The sequence below is a fragment of the Thalassophryne amazonica genome, chromosome 14, assembly GCF_902500255.1.
Source record: "Thalassophryne amazonica chromosome 14, fThaAma1.1, whole genome shotgun sequence".
Taxonomy (NCBI): domain Eukaryota; kingdom Metazoa; phylum Chordata; class Actinopteri; order Batrachoidiformes; family Batrachoididae; genus Thalassophryne; species Thalassophryne amazonica.
Window position 1 is genome coordinate 24218347 of NC_047116.1, and position 10860 is coordinate 24229206.

Genomic DNA, 10860 nt, shown 5'->3' on the forward strand with positions numbered 1-10860 from the left:
AACCAAAATTAGCATACAACAATAACAATACGCAAACACTTTTACATTTTTTTAAAACATTTTACAAGAATTGTTTTTGTTAAGAAATCGTGACGTAATATTCTCGCGACCGCCCTATGTGCAGGAAGTAAAGTTAACAGGTAAAAGCAACCGATTAAATCGTTTTTTATTATATATTATTAAAACGCTTGTTTTAATTATTAATGTCACGACAGTCATAGTGTTTTACTATTCGAAGCTAGCTGGTTAGCTGGTGTCCACACACGCTTCGTTGTTCTTGTCGTTGATGTCATTTGGTGGAGTTGAATCGATTTATTTTTGTTATATTTTGTGTCAGTTTGTTTGTTTGTTCTAAGAAATAAATCACGATGTCCGGGAGCTTCTATTTTGTCATGGTGGGGCATCACGATAACCCTGTCTTTGAGATGGAGTTCTTGCCAGCTGGAAAGCCTGAATCAAAGGTAAAATAACATTTTGCATCAAAATTCATGGGTAGGCCTATTTCATTCATGGGTAATTCAGAATTAATTCATGGGTATAAATCTCGGTGTGCTTGTGGATTGTCACTTAAATTTTGCAATGAAAATACAGTTACAAAAATAAGCCGCCAATTATTTAAACAATAGACTGTTTGAGATGCTGGGGGGAGCCACCACTCATGACAGCCCTGAAAGAGTTACAGGCTTCTTTGGCTGATTTTTGCTTTTTGCACCAGCAGGTAAACAGCTTCACGACTGAGCAGAGAAGGATTTTCCTGAAAAGGAGATGTGAAATATCAGCTGCAGTTTTCCAGAAGGCAGTCATAGGCTTCTGTAGATGTGGTTGGAGACACTGTGTGTAGTGCAGCTTTTTGCAGTTGTGCAACTTCATGGTGGAGTAGAACAGAGGATTTTCTTAAAACGAAGATGTAAAATTTCATCTACAGTTTGCCAGAAGTTGCAAGATGAGAGATGCAAGCTTGTATTTGGTGCTTTCATGTGTGAAAATCCTTTCCTGCTCCACTTTGAAGCTGTATAACTGCTAATGTAAGAAAAACTGCACTGTGTGCTAGAGCCCGACCGATATTTGACTGATAATTTTGGCCGATATGAGCCTTTCACAAACATATTCTATTGCTGTTAGTTTTGCCGACATGGAAACTTATTTTACTGAATAAACAATGCTGAGAAACACTTTGGCAGTTGGAATTGGTGTCATTACATAGTTTGTCCAGCCGAGAACACTCCCCAGACTAGATAAGAAGTAAATTTTATTCAGATACTGAGCGATGTTGTATGTTGACTGCAAATCTGAGTGAAAGCAATGTGATGGCAGTGATGTTTGTTGATTGGTTGGTTGAATAAATTAATCCAAGATGGCAGAATAGGCTCCCAGGCAACTGTATTTCTGTATAAATCTTTGGTTTTCCACTTATATTTAGTAAATTTTAGTTAGAAATAAACACGTTTATATATCACTATTGTAAATTTTTTACTCTGTAATATCAGTATTGTATCGGCTCACTGAAAGTTCATACTGGTTGAACTCTACTGGGCATAGTTTCTCCAGTGACAGCCGCAAAAGCTTATTACTCCATCAGAGCAGTACTGGGTGACCAGACCTACCTCCGTGCTGGCTTATGGGTGAACCATGCCTGCGCTATTTTGGTGAGCCCATCCTGTCTCATTTGAGGGCAGTTTAACCCAAATAATGTAGACCTGGTTCTCTCACAGGTCTGGTCACCCGGATGGCAAAGGGTGTCTTGTTGGCTTCCCTCACTCTCCTTCGTGCACAGTCGCTCAGGTTTTGAGAAACGTCTACTCAAGACAGATTAAACATATGTAAATGCCTCCAGTAGGAAATATGCAGTGAGTAAACATTTTTTAGCCTTGTGGTTCCAGTGCCTACCTCCCACACTGGACACTTCTGCAACAGTACAGCTATTATTTAACTATGGTTAAAATATTGCTTGAAACACTGTATTGGCTCCCTGTCTATAAAATAAGAGTTTAACATAGAACCTACGTTGTTCAGGGTTTGAAACGCACTACATTTCAGGTCTGGTTACATTACGATCCTCTAGGCATCTTTGATTATGTGGTCCTACTGTTGTTGGTTCTTAGTCAAAATTTAACATTTGGGATTTACATCACTTTTGTATGAACCCTCCAACATCTGGAGCACCAAAGAACAAACTTTTGGGATTTTTCAAAGCAAGACTGACTTTTCTACATTTGTACAAACTATATTAGAGATTTTAACTACTACAGCAAATCATTTAGATTCGTAACCTCTTGTTTTGTGGTTTGTTTTCTTATATACATTTGCTGTCCAAATGGTTTCAAAGAATAATTCTTGTCTTGATCTGGTTTATTCACCACAGGATGACCACCGCCACCTCAACCAGTTCATTGCACATGCAGCTCTCGATCTGGTGGATGAAAACATGTGGTTGTCCAACAACATGTATTTGAAAACTGTGGACAAGTTCAACGAGTGGTTCGTTTCTGCTTTTGTTACAGCTGGACATATCCTTTTTTCCCTCTTCATTGGATTATTGTTTTATTCCAGCGTAGTGAAGCACTTGTGCACAGACTTCTCACAGAGCTGCATTCTTGGATAGTGTACATAATTTTCCCACGACCAGCTGTGTCCTTGGTGGTTAATAGACCTAGGCTTCGAAAAAGCTCATACAGTGGAAACTACTGGTGATTTTTTGGGGGGACTTTGGTGAACTGTCTTAAGACACAGTCACTGTCATCATGTAACATTGCATTTATAACTATAGTCATTGTTTTCTTGATGTAGATGTCAGCTGATTTGCATAATTTGCGTACGTTCTTCATATTTCTTCATCCACATGAAGTTTCTTTAACAATATGTTGCACAAATTAGATTCATTATGCTGCACGATGTGCGACAAGAAGATGGAATAAAAAACTTCTTTAATGACGTATACGATTTATACATAAAGGTAAGTTGCCTTCCATAAGCTTGAAATTACTTCAACATCCAGTCCCATCTCACATCTTTATCTCTTTTTTTCTTCCAGTTTGCTATGAACCCCTTCTATGAAATCAACTCACCGATTCGCTCAACAGCCTTTGAGAGGAAAGTTCAGTTTCTAGGCAAGAAACATCTTCTGAGCTAACTGCTCTGGGGTCAGAAACATTTGGATGGATTTCTTTGCATGTACTCATATTCCCACTCGTAGGCAGTCATACATGCATCTTTTTGTTGTTGTTTTTTAAAATTGTTACAGTGTGATAATATTGTGTAAAAATTTATTAAACTGAATTTTCTGAACAGCATTTTCTTGTGTGTGGCATACTAAAGTGATAATTTATGTATTAGGGTGGTCCATAAAAATGTTCAAAATTTTTTTTTCAAAAAACTTCATCTCACCCTCTAAATTTGTTGTACCTAACATAAAAAACACATCATGTACAATTTCATAAAATTCTAATAATTTTTACTGGTAGCACACAGCCCTTAAAGATTTTGCTCGCAATAACTTTGTCATATAGTATGGTCATTTCCAGATATTTCCAAATTATTTCTGTCAGTTTAATATTGATATGTCAGGACAGAAATTATGGCAATACATTGGAAAATCAAATCTTTTCATATCCCATAAAATAGTTAACACTAAAACATGAATTGTGAGATGCAGTTCTTCTCGTACATGTATCATGCTCCTACAATACCTACATACTGGGGTAGCGAAGATTTTGTAACAATCAAACATTGCATTTTCATTTTATTGATGAAATACTGTTTCATTATTGATAAATTTAAATAAGTCTATGCTTTATATATTTCCACATATATTTTGATCTAGCTCCAAACAATAATATTCTTTATGCCTTGCAGTACTTAACATTCAAAAATGTATGAATCAGCACAAGAACCAATTATACAGCTGTGTAACATAAGAGAACATCCTTTACATGATAATGATATTTAAGTTGCTTGCATCATGACCAAGACTTGCTGCCGTTTCAGTCAGAATATAGGTGGCACTTCTGTCTGTTGTTTTGGTCCTATCCAATGCTGCTGCAAGTCCTGGTGTTACAACAGCTTTAATTTTACTGGCTTTTTGTGGCACTGGCATAACAAATTCTTCATCTGGACTTTCTGTTTCTCTTCACTCTGGCTGGAGACACTGTCAGGTAGTGAGACATTAGATGGTCCAGGCTCCTCCAGTTTCTCTTTGTATTTTGCTTCTGCAGCTTTCCTTTTTTCTGCTCTTTGTTCTTTGGCAGTTTGTATTTTATCTATGCCTGCCATGCATCCTCTACCTTTCTCTCGCTGAGCAAGTAGGAACTGTCTGTCATCTTCAAACTTGATCATTGTTAGGACATCCTGATGTGCCATGTCAAACAAGTCCTCCAAAGATTCACAAAACACTGTTTCATCTTTCTTCTGCTTGTCTGTATTGCGATTCTTGGTCTTTTTCAATGTTTTCCATTTTCCGAACACCTTTTCTAACTTTGTGATCAGATGCTGCTTTGCCCTCAGTGGGATTCTAGCTCTCTCCCAAAAAGGAATTGCCATGTCTATAGAGGTCACAGCAGCATCATGGACAGTTTTCTTCAAATCAGTGTTTTTGAAGAAAAATACCTTGAGTATTTGCCCATTTGAGGGCAATTTGTTTCCCTTTATTTCAGTCGGTGGAACCAATAAGGTATACAAATGTTCTACTTCTAGTAGTAGCTGACATGTTTTACTGAAGTTTCCAGTTAATGGTTAAGCATGTTAAGTCAGCAAGTGTCTCTTTTTACATTTATCTCATGTTAGATTCACCATCACCAAAGATCTGAAAGAAAAGAAGCTGTGAATTGAAGCAAAATTTTCAGCTTGTAGCCTAAAATAACATTTTTGAAAGTATGTTTGTGAGAAATATTTAAACCCAGGTATAATTTTAAATTGAATATAAAATTATACTTTAGTTACACTCAGGTGGTTAACTTCTATCCTCTTTATAAGTGATGTGATTAGATACTGGATAATGGATAACCTATTGCACGGGCACTCGGGCAGCAATAATTGATATATTTACAACCTTCAGCTATGATGTGCTACCTCTAAATATTAATGTATGACAAAAATATTTGGCAGGCTTTCTTTTTTCCCAAAGCATCGTAAAATGAAGGGGTGAGAGTAATGAATTTCCAACTTTTATTTTTTTGAACCACCCTATTATGTATCAACTGGCAAGTACAGTTGCAACATTCTATTATTAATCAATTAAATTAAGTGCCAAATATTTTGACGATCCATTAATCGTTGAGGTGCCCCCCCATGAATATTTTGTTTCTTTTACTCCGCACTGACAGTAAACTTATGTACTTGTTGAAAGTTACTTGCCCAAGTTCTGCTTATGACTTACTGGAGAAAATTAACCAAAGGATAATCAAATCTGAAAATAATCACTGAATTTAAGTACACAATCGATTTACAAAAATGGTTAGTTGCAGGCCTAATGGTGTGTCTTGGAAGATCACGCAACATTCCACTTTAAACCAGTTCAACCTGTGCTGCTTCGGTTTGAACAACAAAAGGGGACTTTTCATGTCTGACATGCACTCAGAAGCTTCCATGTATATTAATGTGGTACTACTGTGCTGGTGACAAACTGTGAATTTTAAAGCCAGAGTTCAACACAGACAATTCTTTGGGTTTGTCTTTTCAGGTATTCAAACAACTGTGAGTATTTAAAGTTGTGTGACAAACAGTTGATTACAAACTTGTTTTAAATTTCAAGGTGTGGGCAAAGATCCTAAACTGATACTATGATAGATGGTTTATAACTTTATTCACAAAAAAAAAAAAAAAAAAATCAGTCGTTGGCTCTTCGATAAGTATTTCATGAAACATCTCACAGTGATACCGTCCCACACAGACTTCCCACGCTGTAATTATTTTCCAGGACCATTTCCAGATGTTTTTCCCAAACATTCTTGAACAGCATTTGCCCACACGTTAATATAATGTTCATATTGACATACACCACCCAATTTTTATTCCGCCTTTTGTAATAGTGTCAGGTTGATGAAGCCTTGCCAGTTGATTATTACAGGTGATGGCGCCACCAATCGCTGTTAACTATTGATGTTTTTGTTAGTCGTTAACAACACTGACATGTAACAAATTAAAAAGCTGAATTGTGTAATCTACATTTTCAATAAACAGACATGTAGGTCTACTGTTTAATTAAGCCTACATTATCCAATCTTTAACAGAGCAACACATTCCCTGCACTGGTAACAGTGTAGGTTTTTCTGTAAAGGTCAGTATTGTATTTATTGATAGAGCAGGAGCCGGTAGTTTCTGCTCATCCAGGCATATCCTAGGCTCTGAAAACTCACTCTCCTGCTCCTTCAGCAGAGCCGACATTTTATCTCACCACAGCAGCTGAGTTTGAAACAAAATAAATGTCAAATTTTAAAATAGTAATCTAAGCGAGGACTAAAAAACCAAAATTTCCATGACAATGACATCCAGACCCTAAACTACTCCAAAGTTCCAGGTTTTCCAGGATGTGTGAGAACTCCGCTACAGCTTCAAATGACCACATATTACAAAAATAAATACACCGTATTCCATGCACATTACCTTTAATATTTATGTTTGGGATTGCATCCCTGTGCTTCCAGTCAAACTCCAACAATGCAGAACAAATACAAGACCTCAAGGTCTGATGAAAAGTGTCAATTTTGTTAGTTACATTAAATAGTTCAACACAATTCTCAGAATTAAAGTTCATCTGTACAAACTCTATCCAGGTATCATTCTCTAAATGTACAAGTTTACCCTTCATTGCATTTAGGAATATAGTTTAGAAACCCTAAGACAACCAACCTCACTCTATTTAGTACACCTCTAAAATTTAAAGAAGGGCGGGATTAACTGTGAAAACATTTTTGTGTGTGTGGGGGGGGGGGGGGGGGGGGGGGGGGGGAGAGACCTTGCAATAATGTCAATTTACTGGTACATTTATAACATCTCTTGGGATCACACTAAATTTAAAGTCTTCTGATGTTTCATCTCTGAACTATTAATTATTCCACATAATTAGACTGGGATTAGTGTTTATTTTCTCTTTAAATAGGAAGAAGTCTAAATTTTAGTACGACTGATCCTTCAGTAGGACAAACCCAGAAAGCCAGGAACATGTTTTCCTTAAATAAGCTATTACAGCATGTGTGCCCACAACTTCATCACTCTGCCATGACGGCAAATTAGTGCGACAACCCCTCGATACTATGAGCAACAAGTGGCAGCAGAGCGAGGCTTCCTGTGGAGCTTGACCGTGTCTGTGGGAATGAGGTGGTCCGTTCTCTCGTCCACCGCCAACACTCTGCGCACGGCCTCCTCAAAGGCCACCATCACATTTGTGGAATCTTTAGCACTGGTCTCGAAGTAAGGGTAGTCGCCATTCTCGTGGCACCACTGCTTAGCCTCCTCGTGAGTCACCTGCCTCTCCGGCACATCCAGCTTGTTCCCCAGGACAACGAACGGGAATGTTTCTGGCTCCTTCACGTCGGCATAGTAGATGAACTCCTTCTTCCAGTTGTTCAAGTTGATGAAGCTCTGGCTGTCATCGATGCTGAAGGTGAGCAGGCAACAATCAGAGCCACGGTAGAAAGGAGTCCTCAGGCTGCGGAAGCGCTCCTGGCCAGCAGTATCCCAGATCTGTAGCGTAACCTGGTGGCCGTCCACTTCGAGGTCTTTGTTCAGGAATTCCACCCCGATGGTGTGGAAAAGGTGCGCGTCAAATTTGTTGGTGACGTAACGATTCATGAGGGAGCTCTTCCCGACGCCACCGTCGCCCAGTAGAATGACTTTTAGCAGAGATGTTTTTGTAGCCATGGCTTTTCACGCCGAATGGTCCACTTTGTAATGAATGACCTGATGGAGGCAGACATCATCACATGATTACTACCTGCACAACCTCATGAAGTCAGTGTGTGTGAGTGACTACTGGAAGCATCCTCAGGATTTAAAGTTGGCTGAGCTTTAATCGTATGCATTCATCCTGTTTGAAGGCGCTCAGGCATAATTGCACAGAAACTGAAGAACATTCAAGAACCTTAAAAGTATTAAGCAGCACCACCAGTGTACAAAGTTCAAGCCGTTGGACACACTCCTGAATACAGTCATCATGAAGCAGTCCAGTGTTGCACACACACCGACTTAGAGTTTTGGATGTTATTCAGTTTCATTATTTACTGAAAAATTACTCTGCCTATTTTTTTGTCCTTTTTCTGTCTTTTTTTTGCATCTTAGGAAGAGGCAAAGCTGTGTGCACAGATTTCTTTCATAACTGTCTTTTTAAACTTTTGGCACTTTTGGGATTTTTAAAAATGTGTAAAATAAATGGTTTTTCACAAAAACTGCTTGAATGCAAGGTTCAAAATTATTGATAGAATTTATGGTAATAACTGATGGATAAAATAACCAAAGCATAATAGTCTAATCAGAAAATAATCAAAATACTAACAAAAACAATTGTTAAACTTTGAGGAAAAAAATGTAGTTAATGATTAATCAATTACAAAAATAGTTGTTAGTTGAAGCTTTAGGTCCGTGTACCTTTCGTTCAACTGATTTTCAATTAAGAATGAAAAATGAAATAATGAAAAAACAATCATTTTTCCATTTTTTTGTTTTCAAATTGAAAACGAAAAAACGAATAATGGTTTGATTAAAATATTAAAATGAAATCCTTACGTTGTAATGCATTTTTCATTTTCTTTGTTTGAACTAAACATAAAAACAAAAAAAAAGAAAAATCAAACCATTATTCGTTTTTTTGTTTTCAATTTGAAACCAAAAAAAAAAAATGGAAAAATGAATCGTTTTTTCATTATTTCATTTTTCATTCTTAATTGAAAATCAATTGAAGGAAAGGTACACGGACCGCTTTAGTTTAAGTCTATAAGTGTTGTTTTTAAGCAAAGTGGTTATTGATATGGCCCCATATTTCGTATGGCATCCAATAAATGTGACCATCATGAGCTAAAGAAAGGCCATCATGGCATCAAAGTTGTAGAGGTGGCAATTGACAAATTTCAAGCTCAAAAGCTAAGATTAAGGTCAGGGATGTGCATGAACCATGACACTGAGTAGTTTGAATAACAATTGGTATCACCCTAATAGCACTTCCCATAAATAGTAATAGCCATTTTTTTTTTTAAAGGAAAAACTAGTAACTGCTATTCACTGTGAAATCAAACATTCACCCTCTGCAATGAAGCTGTGACTTTTAGCAGTTAAAATTTTGCTGTCACTGCTTTTAGGTTGAAGCTGTGCGGTCTTTGGGTTTTTCAAGATTTAAGTCATAAAAAAAATTCTTTGGCACCACTATAAGTTTATTCCTGAGCATTTAAATAAGGGACTCATAATATGACATTTGTGCTATCTGGAAACAATTTAGAATTTTGACCCCTGAAGGGTAGAAATTCAAGCAGTCAGATACCATGACATGCATTTGTTAGCGATGTCATATTACATGGGAGCTTTCCCCGATCTGCATGAGGGAGGGATGGTGGGAAAGACAGTGACTATCAATCTGAGTAAAGAAAGGGAGTGCGATGTCAGCTGGCTGTTCACTCAAAGTAAACCAAGATGGCAGAAAACGAGCAGAAACGGCTTACTTCTGTAAAAATTGAATATGTTTCTCATATATTTTGTAAAAGTTAGAAATGAACACTTCTAAATCTAAAAACACTGTTTTTTGAAACCAGACAACACCTCTGAAGTGATTTACAAGACATCTTCCAGATGTTTGCATGCATGCATGCATGCCCCGGGAACTCGCATCAAGCAAGTGGTTACAAGTAATCTCAAAACCTCACGCATGTGCTTCCTCCTGCAGTTCATCTGCACAATGGCAATGAAGGAAAATATTCCCGGAATCCTTCCTCCAGATCTCTTCATTAAAATGAACTACCAAAATAAACCTACATTATAATGCCTGGATTTTGATAGAAAGTAAAATCTGCCAGTTTTGTGAAATTTGAAAGGCCGTACAGCTTTAAAGTGAGACCAGACACCCATCCCAGAGCTTCATTTCGATTCCAGACATGCACAGCGCCCTTCCAGAAGAGTTGCCAAACCCCCCAAAGATGAAAATAACGGCAAAGATCTGTTTCACATTCTGCTATTATGTGAAACATACACAGAAAAAAAAAAAAAAAAAAATCACACTGACCGAGTAAGAACATGTGATGACAATGTGAATATTTCACACATTCACCAGTTTTTGTTTTTAAGTTTGTCTACAAGTTGTCCGAGGCCCATATCTCCACCCTGTTAGCTACGCCAGTGAATACAGCGATTCAGCACCATTAGTTGACAAAATGCAGGTCTCACCCGTCGTTGATTTTGGTCTCCTGGTCCAGATCATGTGCTGTAGACAATGTCTTCTGGTCACATGCTCGTTAGCTTCGTGTTGATCTGAGCAGCCATGGAGCTCAACGTTCACCCAGCTGGAATACAATAACAAGTTTCAGCAGTCAAACCCAATAAACGACAACAACCCATCAACCGGTAAAGTTATCAAACGAGAGATACCAGAAACTGGATTGTAACAACAGTACAATCCAGTTTCTGGATTTTGCGTAACTGGTAACTAAAGTGAACACAAATAGCTACACACACACACACAAAAAAAAACACATTAGCTCAAGCTCGACAACAAGGTATCTGAATTTGTTTAGTACCTTACTACGTGTACCAGTAAGCCACTGCACAGACGAGAATGAACTCAAATCACAACAACAAAAAACAGCTTAATGTTTGGCAGCTCCGCGTCATTTCCTGGTCAAGCTAGTTGCTAACAAGCTAACTGGACGGGCAGCTTTGGGTCACGTG

The 10860-nt window shown here is 37.8% G+C and overlaps 2 protein-coding genes across 5 annotated transcripts; one reads left to right on the plus strand and one right to left on the minus strand.

The window, feature by feature from the left end:
* Nucleotides 1-40: 40 nt before the first annotated feature.
* trappc2 (trafficking protein particle complex 2) lies at nucleotides 41-3187 on the plus strand. 2 transcript variants are annotated; one of them, XM_034185903.1, is made up of 5 exons: nucleotides 41-140; nucleotides 338-461; nucleotides 2363-2507; nucleotides 2868-2953; nucleotides 3032-3187. In XM_034185903.1, the coding sequence occupies exons 2-5, from the start codon at nucleotides 369-371 to the stop codon at nucleotides 3128-3130; spliced, it is 423 nt and encodes a 140-aa protein (XP_034041794.1). In that variant the 5' UTR covers nucleotides 41-140; nucleotides 338-368; the 3' UTR covers nucleotides 3131-3187. The 2 variants fall into 2 exon arrangements, with proteins under 2 accessions (XP_034041794.1, XP_034041795.1); XM_034185904.1 differs by having other exon boundaries at nucleotides 140-216.
* Nucleotides 3188-6584: 3397 nt separating this feature from the next.
* rab9a (RAB9A, member RAS oncogene family) lies at nucleotides 6585-10843 on the minus strand. Of its 3 annotated transcripts, none has more exons than XM_034185902.1 (4): nucleotides 10710-10843; nucleotides 10360-10475; nucleotides 7239-7893; nucleotides 6585-7204 (listed from the first exon to the last, which is right to left on the minus strand). In XM_034185902.1, the coding sequence occupies exon 3, from the start codon at nucleotides 7852-7854 to the stop codon at nucleotides 7246-7248; it is 609 nt and encodes a 202-aa protein (XP_034041793.1). In that variant the 5' UTR covers nucleotides 7855-7893; nucleotides 10360-10475; nucleotides 10710-10843; the 3' UTR covers nucleotides 6585-7204; nucleotides 7239-7245. The 3 variants fall into 3 exon arrangements, with proteins under 3 accessions (XP_034041793.1, XP_034041792.1, XP_034041791.1); XM_034185901.1 differs by having other exon boundaries at nucleotides 6585-7201; nucleotides 7234-7893; XM_034185900.1 differs by having other exon boundaries at nucleotides 6585-7893.
* Between the last annotated feature and the right edge of the window lie 17 nt (nucleotides 10844-10860).

Coding starts and splice junctions, on each gene's coding strand:
- trappc2 (XM_034185903.1), top strand. CDS start 369: ATGTCCGGGAGCTTCTATTTTGTCATGGTGGGGCATCACGATAACCCT. Junction 462..2,362: donor CTGGAAAGCCTGAATCAAAG/GTAAAATAACAT, acceptor TATTCACCACAG/GATGACCACCGCCACCTCAA. Junction 2,508..2,867: donor TGCTTTTGTTACAGCTGGAC/ATATCCTTTTTT, acceptor AATATGTTGCAC/AAATTAGATTCATTATGCTG.
- rab9a (XM_034185902.1), bottom strand. CDS start 7,854: ATGGCTACAAAAACATCTCTGCTAAAAGTCATTCTACTGGGCGACGGT.